The 16044-nt window shown below is 39.1% G+C and overlaps 1 protein-coding gene across 1 annotated transcript; it reads left to right on the forward strand.

The window, feature by feature from the left end:
• The first annotated feature begins 1737 nt into the window (after positions 1–1737).
• Positions 1738–12567, forward strand: TXNIP (thioredoxin interacting protein). Its single transcript, XM_067472579.1, has 8 exons — positions 1738–2277; positions 6802–6874; positions 6990–7137; positions 7249–7351; positions 7649–7905; positions 8643–8805; positions 8982–9136; positions 10709–12567. Exons 1-8 carry the CDS (start codon positions 2025–2027, stop codon positions 10751–10753), a joined length of 1197 nt encoding a protein of 398 aa, XP_067328680.1. The 5' UTR covers positions 1738–2024; the 3' UTR covers positions 10754–12567.
• Positions 12568–16044: the final 3477 nt, after the last annotated feature.

A 16044-nucleotide genomic window follows, 5' to 3' on the forward strand; every position in this document is an offset into this window, starting at 1 on the left:
GCAAAAATAACAATACTATAAAATAATAGTACCGTAATAAAATAATAGCAATAAAATAATAATATAAAATAATAGTAATAATATAAATAATATAAAATAATAGTGATAAAATAAAATAATATAAAATAATAGCAATGAAATAATAATATAATGTAATAGAAATAATAATAGTAATATAAAATAATAGCCATAAAATAACAATAATATAAAATAATAGTAATAAAATAATAATAATATAAAATAATAGTAATAAAATAATAATAAGTTATAATATAAAATAATAGTAACAAAGTAAAATAATAGCAATAAAATTATAATATAAAATAATACCAATAAAATAATAATATAAAATGATAGTAATAAAATAATAATAATATAAATAATAATATAAATAATATAAAATAATAGTAATAAAATAATATAATATAAAATACTAGCAATAAAATAATGGTATAATATAATAGCAATAATAATAGTAATATAAAATAATAGTAATAATATAAATAATAATATAAATAATAGTAATAAAATAAAATAATAGCAATAAAATTATAATATAAAATAATAGCAATAAAATAACAATAATAATATAAAATGCTAGCAAGGGAAGGCCCAAGTTGGCCCAGGCCTGAGGCCTTGAGGAATGATGGGAGTTGGAGTCCAAAAACACCTCAAGGGAAGGCCCAGGTTGGCCCAGGCCTGAGGCCTTGAGGAATGATGGGAGTTGGAGTCCAGCAACACCTCAAGGGAAGGCCCAAGTTGGCCAGGCCGGGCCTAGCGGGACCCCAGAAGCCTAAAGTAGAGTAGCAATCCCTGTCATGTCTTGGAAAGCGCCACTCCCTTCGCCTCGCCTCCTCATTGGCTCCCCTTGACTCCCCTTTCCCCATCCTCGTCCTCCGATTGGCTCTCCCTCCTGTCACTCCGAGGAAATCCCCCCGCCCCCGCTCTTACTACCTTCTCTCTCTCAGTTTCCCTCAGCGAGGCATCCTCTCTGCACACGCTGTCCACGCGCCGCCGGCCGCGCGCTGATTGGTCCGCCGGGTTGTAAACACGGCGCGTCGGCCAATGGGAGCGCTGTGCACGAGGGCAGCACGAGGGCGGCATGGAGATCAACAGGAAGGGCGGGGGTATAAAAGGGAGACTCCGGGGCGGAGCTGGCCAGACGCCGAGAAGGCAGCCGAGGGGAAGGAGCTCCTCAGCGCGCAACATAATCATTTTTTTGGGGCAAAAAGGGCTATTTTGGAGATTCTTTTAACATTATAGGAAATCATTACTATATTATACTAATATAATTTCCTATATTTAATATTATAGGAAGTTATTATTGGATAATAATTCATAATAATTACTAAAATTGGCAGTTTGGGAAATAAAAAATACTTCTGAGTTATTACTATTATTGTAATTAAAATATAGTATATAATTTGGATTTTTGGGGAATTAAAAATACTTTATTACTATTATAGTAATTATAATATTACTATTATAGTAATTTTATATAATTTGGATTTTTGGGGAATTAAAAGTACTTCAGATTTATTACTATTATAGTAGTATATAATTTGGATTTTGGGGGAATTAAAAATACTTTATTACTATTATAGTAATTATAATACACTGATAATTGATTTCAATTGGCTGTTATATATTGCATATAATTACTGAAATTATTTTAATTTTTTTTAGAAATTTATCGTAATTGGGAAATTTATAGAATCTAAAAATATTTGAGAAATTTATCATAACTGGCAAATTTAAAAGACTCAAAATACTTCAGAATTTATTCTAATTGGGAAATTTATAGAATCTAAAAATATTTTTTGAAATTTATTCTAATTGGGAAATTTAAAAGAATCTAAAAATATTTTTTAAATTTACTATAATTGGCAAATTTATATATATTTGCCCCCTTTTTATGCTCCATTGGGAGGCACAACAAGACCCCCGTGCCCCTTTCGTGTGGTCAGTTGACCCCTTGAGCGTTTGGCCCATTTGATCAGGAGGACAAAACCAAGGTGTGAGCCATGGTGATGTTCAAGAAGCTGAAGGTCTTCCAGCTGTCCTTCTCCGAACCAGACGAGAAGGTCTACGGGAGCGGCGAGAAGGTCTGCGGCCGTGTTGAGGTCCAGGTCTCGGAGGTCACGCGGGTCACGGCCTTGCGCCTCCTGGCCTGCGGGGTGGCCAAGGTCTGCTGGACCGCCGGGCCGCAGCAGCGCAAGCAGTGCATGGAGTACCTGCGCTATGAAGAGGAGCTACACCTGGAGGACCAACCTCAAGGTGAGCATCTCCTGATTTCCTACAGCAAGTACGGGCCAGATTTGGCCCTCCGGGTGGTCAACAGTAAAAATGTGGGAGTGGGGTTAAATAAATGGGAAGGTGAGCATCTTCTAAGGAAGGTACGGGCCAGATCTGGGCCTCCAGGTGGTTTGGACTCCCAAGTCAACAATGCAAGGGTGGAAGTGAGATTCAATAAATAGGAAGGTGAGCATCTTCTAAAGAAGGTACAAGCCAGATCTGGACCTCCAGGTGGTTTGGACTTCAGATCAACAGTGAAAATGTGGGAGTCGGGTAAAAGGAATGGAAAGGTGAGCATCTTCTAAAGAAGGTATGGGCCAGATCTGGACCTCCAGGTGGTTTGGAGTCCCAAGTCAACAATGAAAGGGTGGAAGTTGGGTTCAATAAATAGGAAGGTGAGCATCTTCTAAGGAAGGTACGGGCCAGATCTGGACCTCCAGGTGGTTTGGATTCCCAAGTCAACAGTGAAAATGTGGGAGTTGGGTTAAATAAATAGGAAGGTGAACATCTCCTGAAGAAGGTATGATCCAGATTTGGCCCTCCAGGTGGTTTGGAGTCCCAAGTCAACAATGAAAGGGTGGAAGTGGAGTTCAATAAATAGGAAGGTGAGCGTCTTCTAAAGAAGGTATGGGCCAGATCTGGACATCCAGGTGGTTTGGAGTCCCAAGTCAACAATGAAAGGGTGGAAGTGGGATTCAATAAATAGGAAGGTGAGCATCTTCTAAAGACGGTACGGACCAGATCTGGACATCCAAGTGGTTTGGACTCACAAGTCAACAATGAAAGGTTGGGGGTGGGGTTCAATAAATAGGAAGGTGAGCATCTCCTAAAGAAGGTAATCTTTCAGAGTTGGCCAGGCCCGTTCCGAAGTATCGTTCTCCCATTGCTAGGTCTGGGAAGTCTGCACAAAGGTCACACAATTTGGATGGTCAGTGTCAAAACCAGGCCGAGCTGGACGCTGAGAGTCTTGAGACAGAAGGACGGACAGGAGAAAGGAGCAATAATAATAACTCTTAATCGCTCCTGTCCACCTGCTGCTACTGGCGTTTGGCAGCTGTGACGATCTGGATCGAGGGTGTACGTATCGAAATTGGATCCAGACAAGACGGGAGTACATCCTGGTCAGCCAAAAGGCCAAACAGGGTCTAGGGTTACGGGTCTGGGCAGTGGCCAGGGGACCTTTTGCACAGTTAAGACTTGTGCCCGTACATTGAGAAGCCAGTCTTGGCCACGCTCTTGTTACATTCCCCGAATAGACTACTGCAACGCGCTCTGGGTGGGGCTGCCTTTGAAGACTGTTCAGAAGCTTCAAATGATCCAATGCAGCAGCGGGCATAGAGATCTTGTTTGTTGTGTATCAAGCAATAATAAAAAATAATAACATAGCTACTTTATAAATAACCACTTTGAGTCTCCTTCGTGGAGAGGAAAAGAGGAATATAAGTAAACATCGTAATAATACGGTTGTTTTGAGAGGTCTTTTTTGTAAACAGTTAACAAAAGAATGGGTTGCGGTTTCCAATGATTCATGGCTTAAAATAGATGTCAACAGAATCTGTTCAGCAAGAGATCAGTGGAATGAGCTCAACTGCTCATTAAGGAGTTATGTTGAATGATATGGGTGACTATATATATTATATATATATATATGTATATAAAAATGAAGATTCAAACTGCATTGTCCGTACAGTCAGGGTAGATCCAGCTTGTGTTGGATCTTTGGGTTCATAGCTTGGTTGTGTTTACATGTGTTTCTAGGCACTTATCTTATTTATTATTTATTATCTTGGTTTGCATATTTGAAAAATAGATACGTAGGGTGCACCTACAGTGTAGAAATGAATGCGGTTCGATGCCCTTTTGAAAGTGGTTTGACACCACTGTAATATATTATATGTGTGGTTTGATACCACTGCAATATATTATATATGCATATTAGGCTTGGGCAATCCGTGGTTCTAAATGGTTCTAAAGTACTTACAAAACTAAAGTTCTGGTGGTGAAAATTTCAGAACTCTTAACAAAACTTTCAAAATTTAATTATTATTTAATTATTGGTGATTTTAATGACAGAACCAATTAGGAACTGCCATTTATTATGAAATTTTGAGAGTTTTGTTAGAGTTCTGAAATTTTCACCACCAGAACTTTAGTTTTGTAAGTACTTTAGAACCATTTACAACCATGGATTGCCCAAGCCTAATGCGTATTATATGTGTGTATGTATATAGTGTAATATTTGTTTGTGGGATTAACATAGCTCAAAAACCACTGGACAAATTGACACCAAATTTGGACACAATACTCGTATTAGGCCAACAAGTGACCATCACTCATAAAAACACTGAAAAACAGAATAGAAGAGACTTAAAAAGCCCCAAAAAATTACAACACATGCACAAAACCACTTATACATATATACACACACACACGTAAGACATATACATTGGCTGGGCCACAGCAACGCGTGGCAGGGGATGGCTAGTATATATCTATATAAATAAAAATGTTTGTGGGATTGCCGTAACTCAAAAACCACTGGACAAATGGACACCAAATTTGGACACAAGACCCCTCTCAGGCCAATGAGTGACCATCACTCATAAAAACACTGAAAAACACAGCAGAAGGGACTTAAAAAGCCAAAAAAAAATACAATCCATGCACAAAACCACATATATATGCAAACACACATATACACACACAAAACACTGCCTGGGCCGCAGCAACACATGGCAGGGGACGGTGTGTGTGTGTGTCAAAGCATTGGTTTCTACTGTCTTGAGATTATATATATACACACATACTTTTTGTGTATTGTGAGTGCTAGCTCCGAATGTGCAGCGTGAGGACTATTGCATAATCATAATATTTGCTGAGTGGCGAGAAAAGTGCTGAGTGGCGAGAAGCGTCTCTGCTTTTGAAGAAGGAAGGGAGCGGGGCCAGTCGGGAAGGGATGCCCTTTCTGGGCTTTGTAGGAGATGCCTTGGCTGGCTCAGCAAGGCTTCTCAAGGAAGTACAGTCCGTCCCCGCTGCGGCCCATTCAGCGGTCAGTATTAATAGGCGGCACTTCCCTCTTTGAGAAGCGTTAAAGAGGAGAGGTGTCATCTGTTGGCGAAACTTGGCTGAGGGTCAGAGCTTTGCTGCGGGAGAAAGATAAGGCCACCAAAGCCGCCGTAGTTTCTGGACAGCGATAAAAGGGTTGGGATGGGGCCTCCCATGTAGTAGTACGTAGTAGTAGTGGACATCAAAGTCCCTCTTGGGACCTTGATATCATTTCTTAACAGCCATTATTATTATTATTATTATTATTATTATTATTATTGGACATCAAGGTACCTTTTGGGACCTTGATGTCATTTCTTAACAGTTAATATATTTTTATTATTATTATTATTATTAGTAGTAGTAGTAGTAGACATCATATTATTATTATTAGTAGTAGTAGTAGAAGTAGTAGTAGACATCAAGGTACCTCTTGGGACCTTGATGTCATTTCTTAACAGTTAATATATTTATTATTATTATTATTATTAGTAGTAGTAGTAGTGGACATCAAGGTACTTCTTGAGACCTTGATGTCATTTCTTAACAGTTAATATATTTATTAGTAGTAGTAGTATAGTAGTAGTAGTAGTGGACATCAAGGTACCTCTTGGGACCTTGATGTCATTTCTTAACAGGTAATATATTTTTATTAGTAGTAGTAGTAGTAGTAGTAGACATCAAGGTACTTCTTGGGACCTTGATGTCATTTCTTAACCGTTAATATATTTATTATTATTATTGGGCATCAAGGCACCTCTTGGGACTTTGAACTCATTTCTTAAGTTAATAAAATCATTTATTTATTGTTATCATCACACCTTACCTTGTGGTCCAAGGCAGGGTACTATTAGTATTATTTTCCTTCTTATTGTTTGAGGGCAGGGTGTACGACAGAGTAAGCCAAAAATTATTGTTTATTTGCTGCCATTATTATTATTATTATTATTATTCTCCTCCTTGCAGCATGAGGAATGGGTACTTCACATTGAAAACAGGGAAGCAAAACAAAACACTTAGTAAAATACATATAACAAGATGCACACAGGTGTCAAATGCAGATCAAATTATCTATATGGTATAATATGTATATATAGAGAGAGAGAGTCAGAACAGCAGCTCATGAAATAGGGTGTTTGCAAGGGGGAGTTCAGGGTCAATGAGGACTGCAATTATATGTGTGTGTGTATACATATATATAAAATGGCTTTGCAAGGGGGAATTCAGGGGTCATTGCAGGCTGCAATTTTATATATCTAAGTCAAATAAATTACATATAATTTGAATAAATTGCCTGTATATGGAATCAGAATGGTGTCTCTTCTTCAAATATCGTGTTACGGCTTTGCAAGGGGGAATTCCGAAGCCATTGGAGACCGCGTTGTGTTGTATTTCATGCTTATTTCGGCAACAACTCTGTTTTAACGGGCCTCTCTCTCTCTGTTTCCTCTCTCTTCCCAGATGCAGACGGTTCCGTGATTCTGAGGCCCGGAAACTCCTACGAGTACAAGTTCTCCTTCCAGCTGCCCCAAGGGTCAGTATCAGCCGGAGAAAGGCGGCCATTGCGGTCTTGGTTTAGAAGCCACCCTAGCTCAGGTGCTTGTATGGTGCTATGTTTTGACCCCTGTGTGTGTGTGTCTTTTCTGTAGGCCGCTGGGGACCACCTTCAAGGGCAAGTACGGCTCCGTGGACTACTGGGTCAAGGCCTTCCTGGACCGGCCTTCTTTCCCCACCGAGAAGGTCAAGAAGGAGTTCAAGGTCATGGACGAGATTGACGTCAACACGCCCGACCTCATGGTGAGCCTTGCCTCCTGACCTCTGGCCTTTCCCAGGCTCACCTTTGACCCCAACCACAGCTAAGCCAGAAATGCAACCCAAACTAACGTTGCAACGTTATTTTCCTTGCAGTGCCCCATCTCTGCCAAGAAGGAGAAAAAAGTCTCCTGCATGTTCATTCCCGATGGCCACGTCTCGGTCAGCGCCAGGATTGACCGCAAAGGCTTCTGCGATGGTGAGTTTCCCTATATATTACTATATTTATATAATATTTGTATATAGGTTTATATAGATACAGATTTTGATATATAGGTTTGAGTGTTGGATTCTGGTTCTGAAAATATTTATAAATTATATATATATTAGCATATAGGCTGGTTTTTATATATCGATATGGTTTGAATGTTGGGCGGTGACTATATAAGGCTATAGGTAATCCAACCTCTGGTTTCTGGAATGACTCGCCCTGTAGACGGCAAAAGAGTCTGCGGTTTGGTGTGTGACGTTTCCCGCTTCCTTCCTCTCCTCGCAGGTGATGAGATCTGCATCAACGCAGACTTTGAGAACACGTGTTCGCGCATCGTGGTGCCCAAGGCGGCCATCCTGGCCAAGCACACCTACCTGGCCGGCGGTCAGACCAAGGTCTTCTGCCAGAAGCTCTCCTGCGTGCGCGGGAACCACATCATCTCCGGGATGAGCGAGTCCTGGCGCGGGAAGAGCATCCGCGTCAAGAAGATCAAGCCCTCCATCCTGGGATGCCACATCCTCCGCGTGGAGTACTTCCTCCAGGTCAGCAGCATCATTGTCACTATGGGGACGATTATATCATATTATTTTATATTATTATAGTAATAAATAATAATAAAAAACTATATACCACTCCATTTTATTACACTATTATATATTCATTTTATATCTATTATACTATTATTTTATAATATAATTAGCAATAGCAATATCATGATCATTATTTTGTTATGCTATTATTTGGATATCTTTTTGTTCTATTATATTTTATATTATTATAGTATATTATTTTATTAAACTATTATAAATTATTTATTATTGTATTTTGATATAATATTTTATTGTCATTTTATTATTATAGTATGTTACTTTATTATACTATTATGATTATTCTATTTTGATACAATATTTTATTGTCGTTTTATTATTATAGTATGTTACTTTATTATACTATTATTATGATGATTATTGTATTTTAATATAATATTTTGTCATTTTATTATCATACTATGTTACTTTATTATACTATTATGATGATTAATTATTCTATTTTGATATAATATTTTATTGTCATTTCATTATTATAGTATGTTACTTTATTATACTATTATGATTAATTATTCTATTTTGATATAATATTTTATTGTCATTTTATTATTATAGTATGTTACTTTATTATACTATTATGATGATTAATTACTTATTATTATTTTTAACTTGACGCCATGCCTGTGTCTCACTTTTCTTTTCCTCCTCCTCCTTTCTTTCCTTCTGTTTAGATCTACGCCAGCGTGCCCGGGTCCAAGAAGGTGCTTCTGGAGCTTCCGCTGGTCATTGGGAGCAAGTCGTCCGGAATCGGAAGCCGCAGCTCCAGCATGGCCAGCAGCCAGGCCAGCTCCGAGATGAGCTGGGTCGACCTCAACCTCCCCGATGCGCCCGAAGGTGAGACACGAGGGGGATGGACTGGGTGTCCCCGTGGGTATCTCATAGAGGGTAGGGCTGGATGGCCTTTGGGGGTCCCTTCTGCAATGATGTCTCCCAAGGCAGTTCCTGGGTGAGCCCCCCCCCCCCCTCGTATAGACCTCATACTAACCCTATGTGTGTATTTGTGCTCACAGCCCCCCCATGCTACCTGGACATTGTCCCCGAGGACCACCGCCTGGAGAGCCCGACAGCCCCGCTGCTGGACGACCTGGACGGCTCCTCCTTCGACAGCCCCCTCTTCATGTACGCCCCCCCGTTCCAGTTCATGCCCCCGCCCACCTACACCGAGGTCAGTCGGAGTCAAAGTTGAAAAAGCGGAATATTATTTATTTCATGCATTGCTATTACTATTGCAATAGTAATGGTGGTGACGATAATGATGGTGATGAATGTTTAAATTGTATTGTACTTGGCTTTAATCTTATCATAACTTGGTTTTATTGTGAGCCGCTTTAAATGGTCATAATTTTTATTATAGCAGTAAAACGGGATGGTAATTACAATAATAATACTTTAATTGTATTGTGCTCGGTTTTGTTGCGAGCCACTTTGAAAAAGCAGAATAATAATAATATAATAATAATAATAATAATAATAATAATAATAATAATAGTGTTTTAATTGTATTTACTTGGTTTTATTTTGTGCTACTTGGAAAAAAGCAGGATATTATTAATAATATTATCATTTGCCAGCTTCTATATTATTATTAGTAGTAGTATTATTACTCATTATATGCCAGCTTCTATATTATTATTATTATTACTATTTCTCATTATTTGTCAGTTTCAATATTATTAATATTAGTATTATTATATGCCAACTTCTATATTATTATTAGTATTATTACTCATTCTTTGCCAGTTTCTATATTTATTTATTATATGCCAGTTTCTATATTATTATTGGTATTATATGTTAGCTTCTATATTATTATTATTATTACACATTATTTGCCAGTTTCTATATTATTATTGGTATTATATGTTAGCTTCTATATTATTATTATTATTATTATTATTACACATTATTTGCCAGTTTCTAAATTATTATTATTATTATTTACCAGTTTCTATATTATTATTGGTATTATATGCAAGCTCCTTTATTATTATTATTATTATTATTATTACTATTACTCATTCTTTGCCAGTTTCTATATTATTATTATTATTATTATTATTATTATTATTATTATTCACCAGTTTCTATATTATTATTGATATTATATGCAAGCTATTATTACTATTACTATTACTCATTCTTTGGCAGCTTCTATATTATTATTATTATTATTACACATTATTTGCCAGTTTCTAAATTATTATTATTATTGTATTGTCGAAGGCTTTTTATTATTATTATTAATTATTATTATTATTCACCAGATTCTATATTATTATTGGCATTATATGCAAGCTTCTTTATTATTATTATTATTGCTCATTATTTGTCAGTTTTACTATTATTAGTATTATATGCCAGCTTCTCTATTATTATTATTATTATTATTATTGAACCCCCAGTGGTGCAATGGGTTAAACCCTTGGGTTGGCAGGACTGCTGACCAAAAGGTCGGCAGTTCTAATCCGGGGAGTGGGGTAAGCTCCTGTCTGTCAGCTCCAGCTTCCTATGTGGGGACATGAGAGAGGCCTTGCACAGGATGGTCACACCATCCAGGCAGTGTCCTTGCAGACAGCCAATTCTCTCACACCAGAAGCAACTTGCAGTTTCTCAAGTGGCTCCTGATACTATACTATACTATACTATACATATAATATGTCATTTTCCAATCTGGCTCCTGTTCCTTTGCAAAGCAAACCCAATAATCATCCCTCCCATTGCTTTCCTCTCTTTCCAGGTGGATCCCTGCACTGTCAACAACAACAACAACAAGGTGCAGTGAGAACCAGAAAGAAGCAACAATGAGTTATCTTTGTTTTTCTTCCTTTATGACGGACTTGTATTCCAAAGAGTTGCACCCGTTCCTTGCAACGGGACGAAGAAGAAGAGGAAGAGACACTCCTCCTCGCGTGGTTGGGCCTTTCCTTCTGTCTTTTGGGGGGAAAAACTTCCTTTCTTCTCCATAGAAATGGCCACGTGGAGCCAGAAGTGTGGGTGCGCAACAAAAGGACAGGCGCAGCAGTGGTGGCGCTTCCCTTTGGGAAAAGGAGAAGGAAATAACTACTGATGGAATCTCAGATGGAGCGGTTGCGATTTGAGATCGAAGATGGACAGTGGATGTTTTTGGTGTGGAATTGTGGCTTTTGTGTATATGGTGTATGGTTCCTGTGGATAGAGGCGATTCTTGGGCATTTGGAGGCCTCAAAGACTCGATTTAAGGTGGATTTTGGGAAGAGAGAGTTGCATCGAGATCAATAATGTCTATCAATACTGAATAGAATCAATACTTGGGCATTTTAAGGCCTTAAAGTCTCAATTTAAGGTGGATTTAAGGTGGACTTTGCAAGGAAGAATTGAATCAAGATCAGTAATTTCTATCAATACTGAATAGAATCAATTCTTGGGCTCTTTAAGGCCTTAAAAGTCTCAATTTAAGGTGGAATATTGCAAACAAGAACTGAATCGAGATCAATAATTTCTATCAGTACTGAATAGAATCAATTTTTGGCCTTAAAGTCTCAATTTAAGGTGGATTTTTGCAAGGAAGAACTGAATCAAGATCAATAATTCCTATTATCAATTATTGGGCTCTTTAAGGCCTCAAAGTCTCGATTTAAGGTGGAATTTTGCAAACAAGAACTGAATCGAGATCAATAATTGCTATTAATACTGAATAGAATCAATTCTTGGGCATTTTAAGGCCTTAAAATCTCAATTTAAGGTGGAATTTTGCAAAGAAGAATTGAATCAAGATCAATAATTACTATTTATCAATTCTTGGGCTCTTTAAGGCCTCAAAGTCTCAATTTAAGGTGGATTTAAGGTGGAATTTTGGAAGAGAGTTGTATTGAAGTTGGTGTTTGTTATGTTTATTATGATGAGAACGCGGCAATAAACGCACTCCGTTCGATAAGCAATAAGCAAATTAACCTTATTTTGCAATTTCAAAGCAAAGCCAACAAGCATTATTTGTTATTTACTTGATTTCTAATGACGTTTTTGTTTTTGTTTGTGGTTGTTTTGTTGTTTTTTTGCGTGTGGATAAACCAGTAAAAAATTGGGAAATATTTTGGGATATTTTCCCATTAAGTATCTATCTATATCTATCTATATATCTCAGGCATTTTTCACGGCATCTTTATAAATACCGAAAAAGACCAAAATATGCAGATTTGTTTGTAAACAAGTAAACAACCAGGTGCCAAAATGGCTTTGCCTTTGTTTTTCCACCCAAAGCCTTAACGAGCCTCTTGATTTTTCTCTCTTAATGACGTGGTTTATCCTCAACGGAGATAAGTAAATGCACTTTTTTATTATTGTATTCTTTCTGATAGCACTGCATTATTGTTATTGTTGTTGTTTTGTTGTTGTTGTTATTATTATTCAAAGTGTTAATGAAGCCCAGGTTTCAGTGTAATTAATGCAAGAGAGAGATGCTCATCTCCTGTTTTCTACTCCTTTTGTGATGCTTTTCTTCCTAATTTTTTTTGTATTGGTTTGGAAAAGTTATATATTTTATATTGTGTTAATATAACCTCTTTTATGCGGGGTTGACATTTCGTAAATATAATAAAAAGTTTCCAAAACTTTAAAGAAGAGTCAAATTTCTTGTATTGCAGGGTGTATTTTCATTCACAAATGCCCAAATTTGAATACTGGTGGAATTGGTAGGGATTGATTTTCTCATTTGGGAGTTGTAGTTGATGGGATTTGTAGTTCACCTACAACCAAAGAGCATTCTGAACTCCACCAATGATGGAATTGAACCAAACATGGCACAAAGAACTCCCTTGACCAACAGAAAATACCAGAAGGGTTTGGTGGGCATTGACCTGAATACTGGTGGAATTGGTGGGGATTGATTTTCTCATTTGAGAGTTGTAGTTGGTGGGATTTGTAGTTCACCTTCAACCAAAGAGCATTCTGAACTCCACCAATGATGGAATTGAACCAAACATGGCACAAAGAACTCCCTTGACCAACAGAAAATACCAGAAGGGTTTGGTGGGCATTGACCTGAATACTGGTGGAATTGGTGGGGATTGATTTTCTCATTTGGGAGTTGTAGTTGGTGGGATTTGTAGTTCACCTTCAACCAAAGAGCATTCTGAACTCCACCAATGATGGAATTGGCTCAGCCTTGGCAGAAAGAACTCCCTTGACCAACAGAAAATACCAGAAGGGTTTGGTGGGCATTGACCTGAATACTGGTGGAATTGGTGGGGATTGATTTTCTCATTTGGGAGTTGTAGTTGATGGGATTTGTAGTTCACCTACAACCAAAGAGCATTCTGGACTCCACCAATGATGGAATTGGCTCAGCCTTGGCAGAAAGAACTCCCTTGACCAACAGAAAATACCAGAAGGGTTTGGTGGGCATTGACCTGAATACTGGTGGAATTGGTGGGGATTGATTTTCTCATTTGGGAGTTGTAGTTGGTGGGATTTGTAGTTCACCTTCAACCAAAGAGCATTCTGAACTCCACCAATGATGGAATTGGCTCAGCCTTGGCAGAAAGAACTCCCTTGACCAACAGAAAATACCAGAAGGGTTTGGTGGGCATTGACCTGAATACTGGTGGAATTGGTGGGGATTGATTTTCTCATTTGGGAGTTGTAGTTGATGGGATTTGTAGTTCACCTACAACCAAAGAGCATTCTGGACTCCACCAATGATGGAATTGGCTCAGCCTTGGCAGAAAGAACTCCCTTGACCAACAGAAAATACCAGAAGGGTTTGGTAGGCATTGACCTGAATACTGGTGGAATTGGTGGGGATTGATTTTCTCATTTGGGAGTTGTAGTTGATGGGATTTGTAGTTCACCTACAACCAAAGAGCATTCTGAACTCCACCAATGATGGAATTGGCTCAGCCTTGGCAGAAAGAACTCCCTTGACCAACAGAGAATACTGGAAGGGTTTGGTGGCCAGTGACCTTTGAATTTGGGAGTTGTAGTTGCTGGGATTTATGGGATTGATTTTCTCATTTGGGAGTTGTAGTTGGTGGGATTTGTAGTTCACCTTCAACCAAAGAGCATTCTGAACTCCACCAATGATGGAATTGGCTCAGCCTTGGCAGAAAGAACTCCCTTGACCAACAGAAAATACCAGAAGGGTTTGGTGGGCATTGACCTGAATACTGGTGGAATTGGTGGGGATTGATTTTCTCATTTGGGAGTTGTAGTTGATGGGATTTGTAGTTCACCTACAACCAAAGAGCATTCTGGACTCCACCAATGATGGAATTGGCTCAGCCTTGGCAGAAAGAACTCCCTTGACCAACAGAAAATACCAGAAGGGTTTGGTAGGCATTGACCTGAATACTGGTGGAATTGGTGGGGATTGATTTTCTCATTTGGGAGTTGTAGTTGATGGGATTTGTAGTTCACCTACAACCAAAGAGCATTCTGAACTCCACCAATGATGGAATTGGCTCAGCCTTGGCAGAAAGAACTCCCTTGACCAACAGAGAATACTGGAAGGGTTTGGTGGCCAGTGACCTTTGAATTTGGGAGTTGTAGTTGCTGGGATATATAGTTCACTCTACAAGCAAAAAGCATTCTGAACCCCACCAATGATCTAATTGAACCAAACGTGGCACAAAGAACTCCATTGACCAACAGAAAATACTGGAAGGGTTTGGTGGGCATTGACCTTGAGTTTGGGACTTGTAGTTGCTGGGATTTGTAGTTCACCCCACAAGCAAAACGCATTCTGAACTCCACCAATGATATAATCGAACCAAACGTGGCACAAAGAACTCCATTGACCAACAGAAAACTGGTGGTTTGGAGGAAATAGACCTTGACATTTGGGTGTTGTATTTGCCGGGATTTATAGTTCACCTACATCCAGAGAGCACTGTGGATAGATCTGGACCAAGTTTGGCACAAATATTCCATATGCCCAAATGTGAACACTGGTGGAGTTTGGGGGGAATAGACCTTAACATTTGGGAGTTGTAGTTGCTGGGATTTATAGTTCACCTACAATCAAAGAGCATTCTGAACCCCACCAATGATGGAATTGAACCAAACTTGGCAGACAGAACTCCCATGACCAACAGAAAATACTGGAAGGCGTTGGTGGGCATTAACCTTGCGCTTGGGAGTTGTAGTTCACCTATATCCAGAGAGCTCTGTGGACTCGGACAATGATGGATCTAGACCAAACATGGCATGGATACTCCATATGTCCACATGTGAACACTGGTGGAGTTTAGAGGAAATAGGCCTTGGCATTTGGGAGTTGTAGTTGCTGGGATTTATAGTTCGCCTACAACCAAAGAACATTCTGAACACCACTAATGATGGAACTGAACGAAACTTGGCACACAGAACTCCCTTGACTAACAGAGAATACTGGAAGGGTTTGGTGGGCATTGACCTTGAGTTTGGGAGTTGTAGTTGATTTTGGGAGTTGTAGTTCACCTACATCCGGAGAGCTCGGACAATGATGGATCTGGACCAAACTTGGCATGGATACTCAAGAAGCCCAAATGTGAACACTGGTGGAGTTTTGGGGAAAATAGACTTTGACATTTGGGAGTTGTAGTTGCTGGGATTTATAGTTCACCTACAATCAAAGAGCATTCTGAACTCCACCAATGATGGAATGGAATGGAACCTGATGGAATGGAGCATTCTGGGACCCGAGAGACATAAGAGAAGCGTCCCCGCGGACATCCAGGAGTCCCCTGGGCAACAACGTCTTTGTAGACGGCTGAGTCTCTCACGCCAGAAGTGACTTGCAGCACGCAACTGACCCAACCTAGAGACCTTTTCAGGAGCAACTATGATAATGATCTCAATCAACGCCCAAGGCATGTCAGCGGCCAAAGAACAGCCGCTCTGCTCTACAAACTGTGCCGAGATAAGGAATGTGACGTGCCGTGAAACACACAGGGAGACACAACAACACTACAAGTTCCAGGAAGGATCTTCGTGGGGGAAAGAACACACGCAAGAACACACTGAAGAAAACAATATGGAGGCAGTTCTCTAAGTTGGAAGGGACCCCTGAAGGTCATCCAGTCCAGCCCTAATACTAATAATAATAATAATGATAATAAT

This window comes from Anolis sagrei, chromosome 12 (assembly GCF_037176765.1).
Source record: "Anolis sagrei isolate rAnoSag1 chromosome 12, rAnoSag1.mat, whole genome shotgun sequence".
NCBI lineage: Eukaryota > Metazoa > Chordata > Lepidosauria > Squamata > Dactyloidae > Anolis > Anolis sagrei.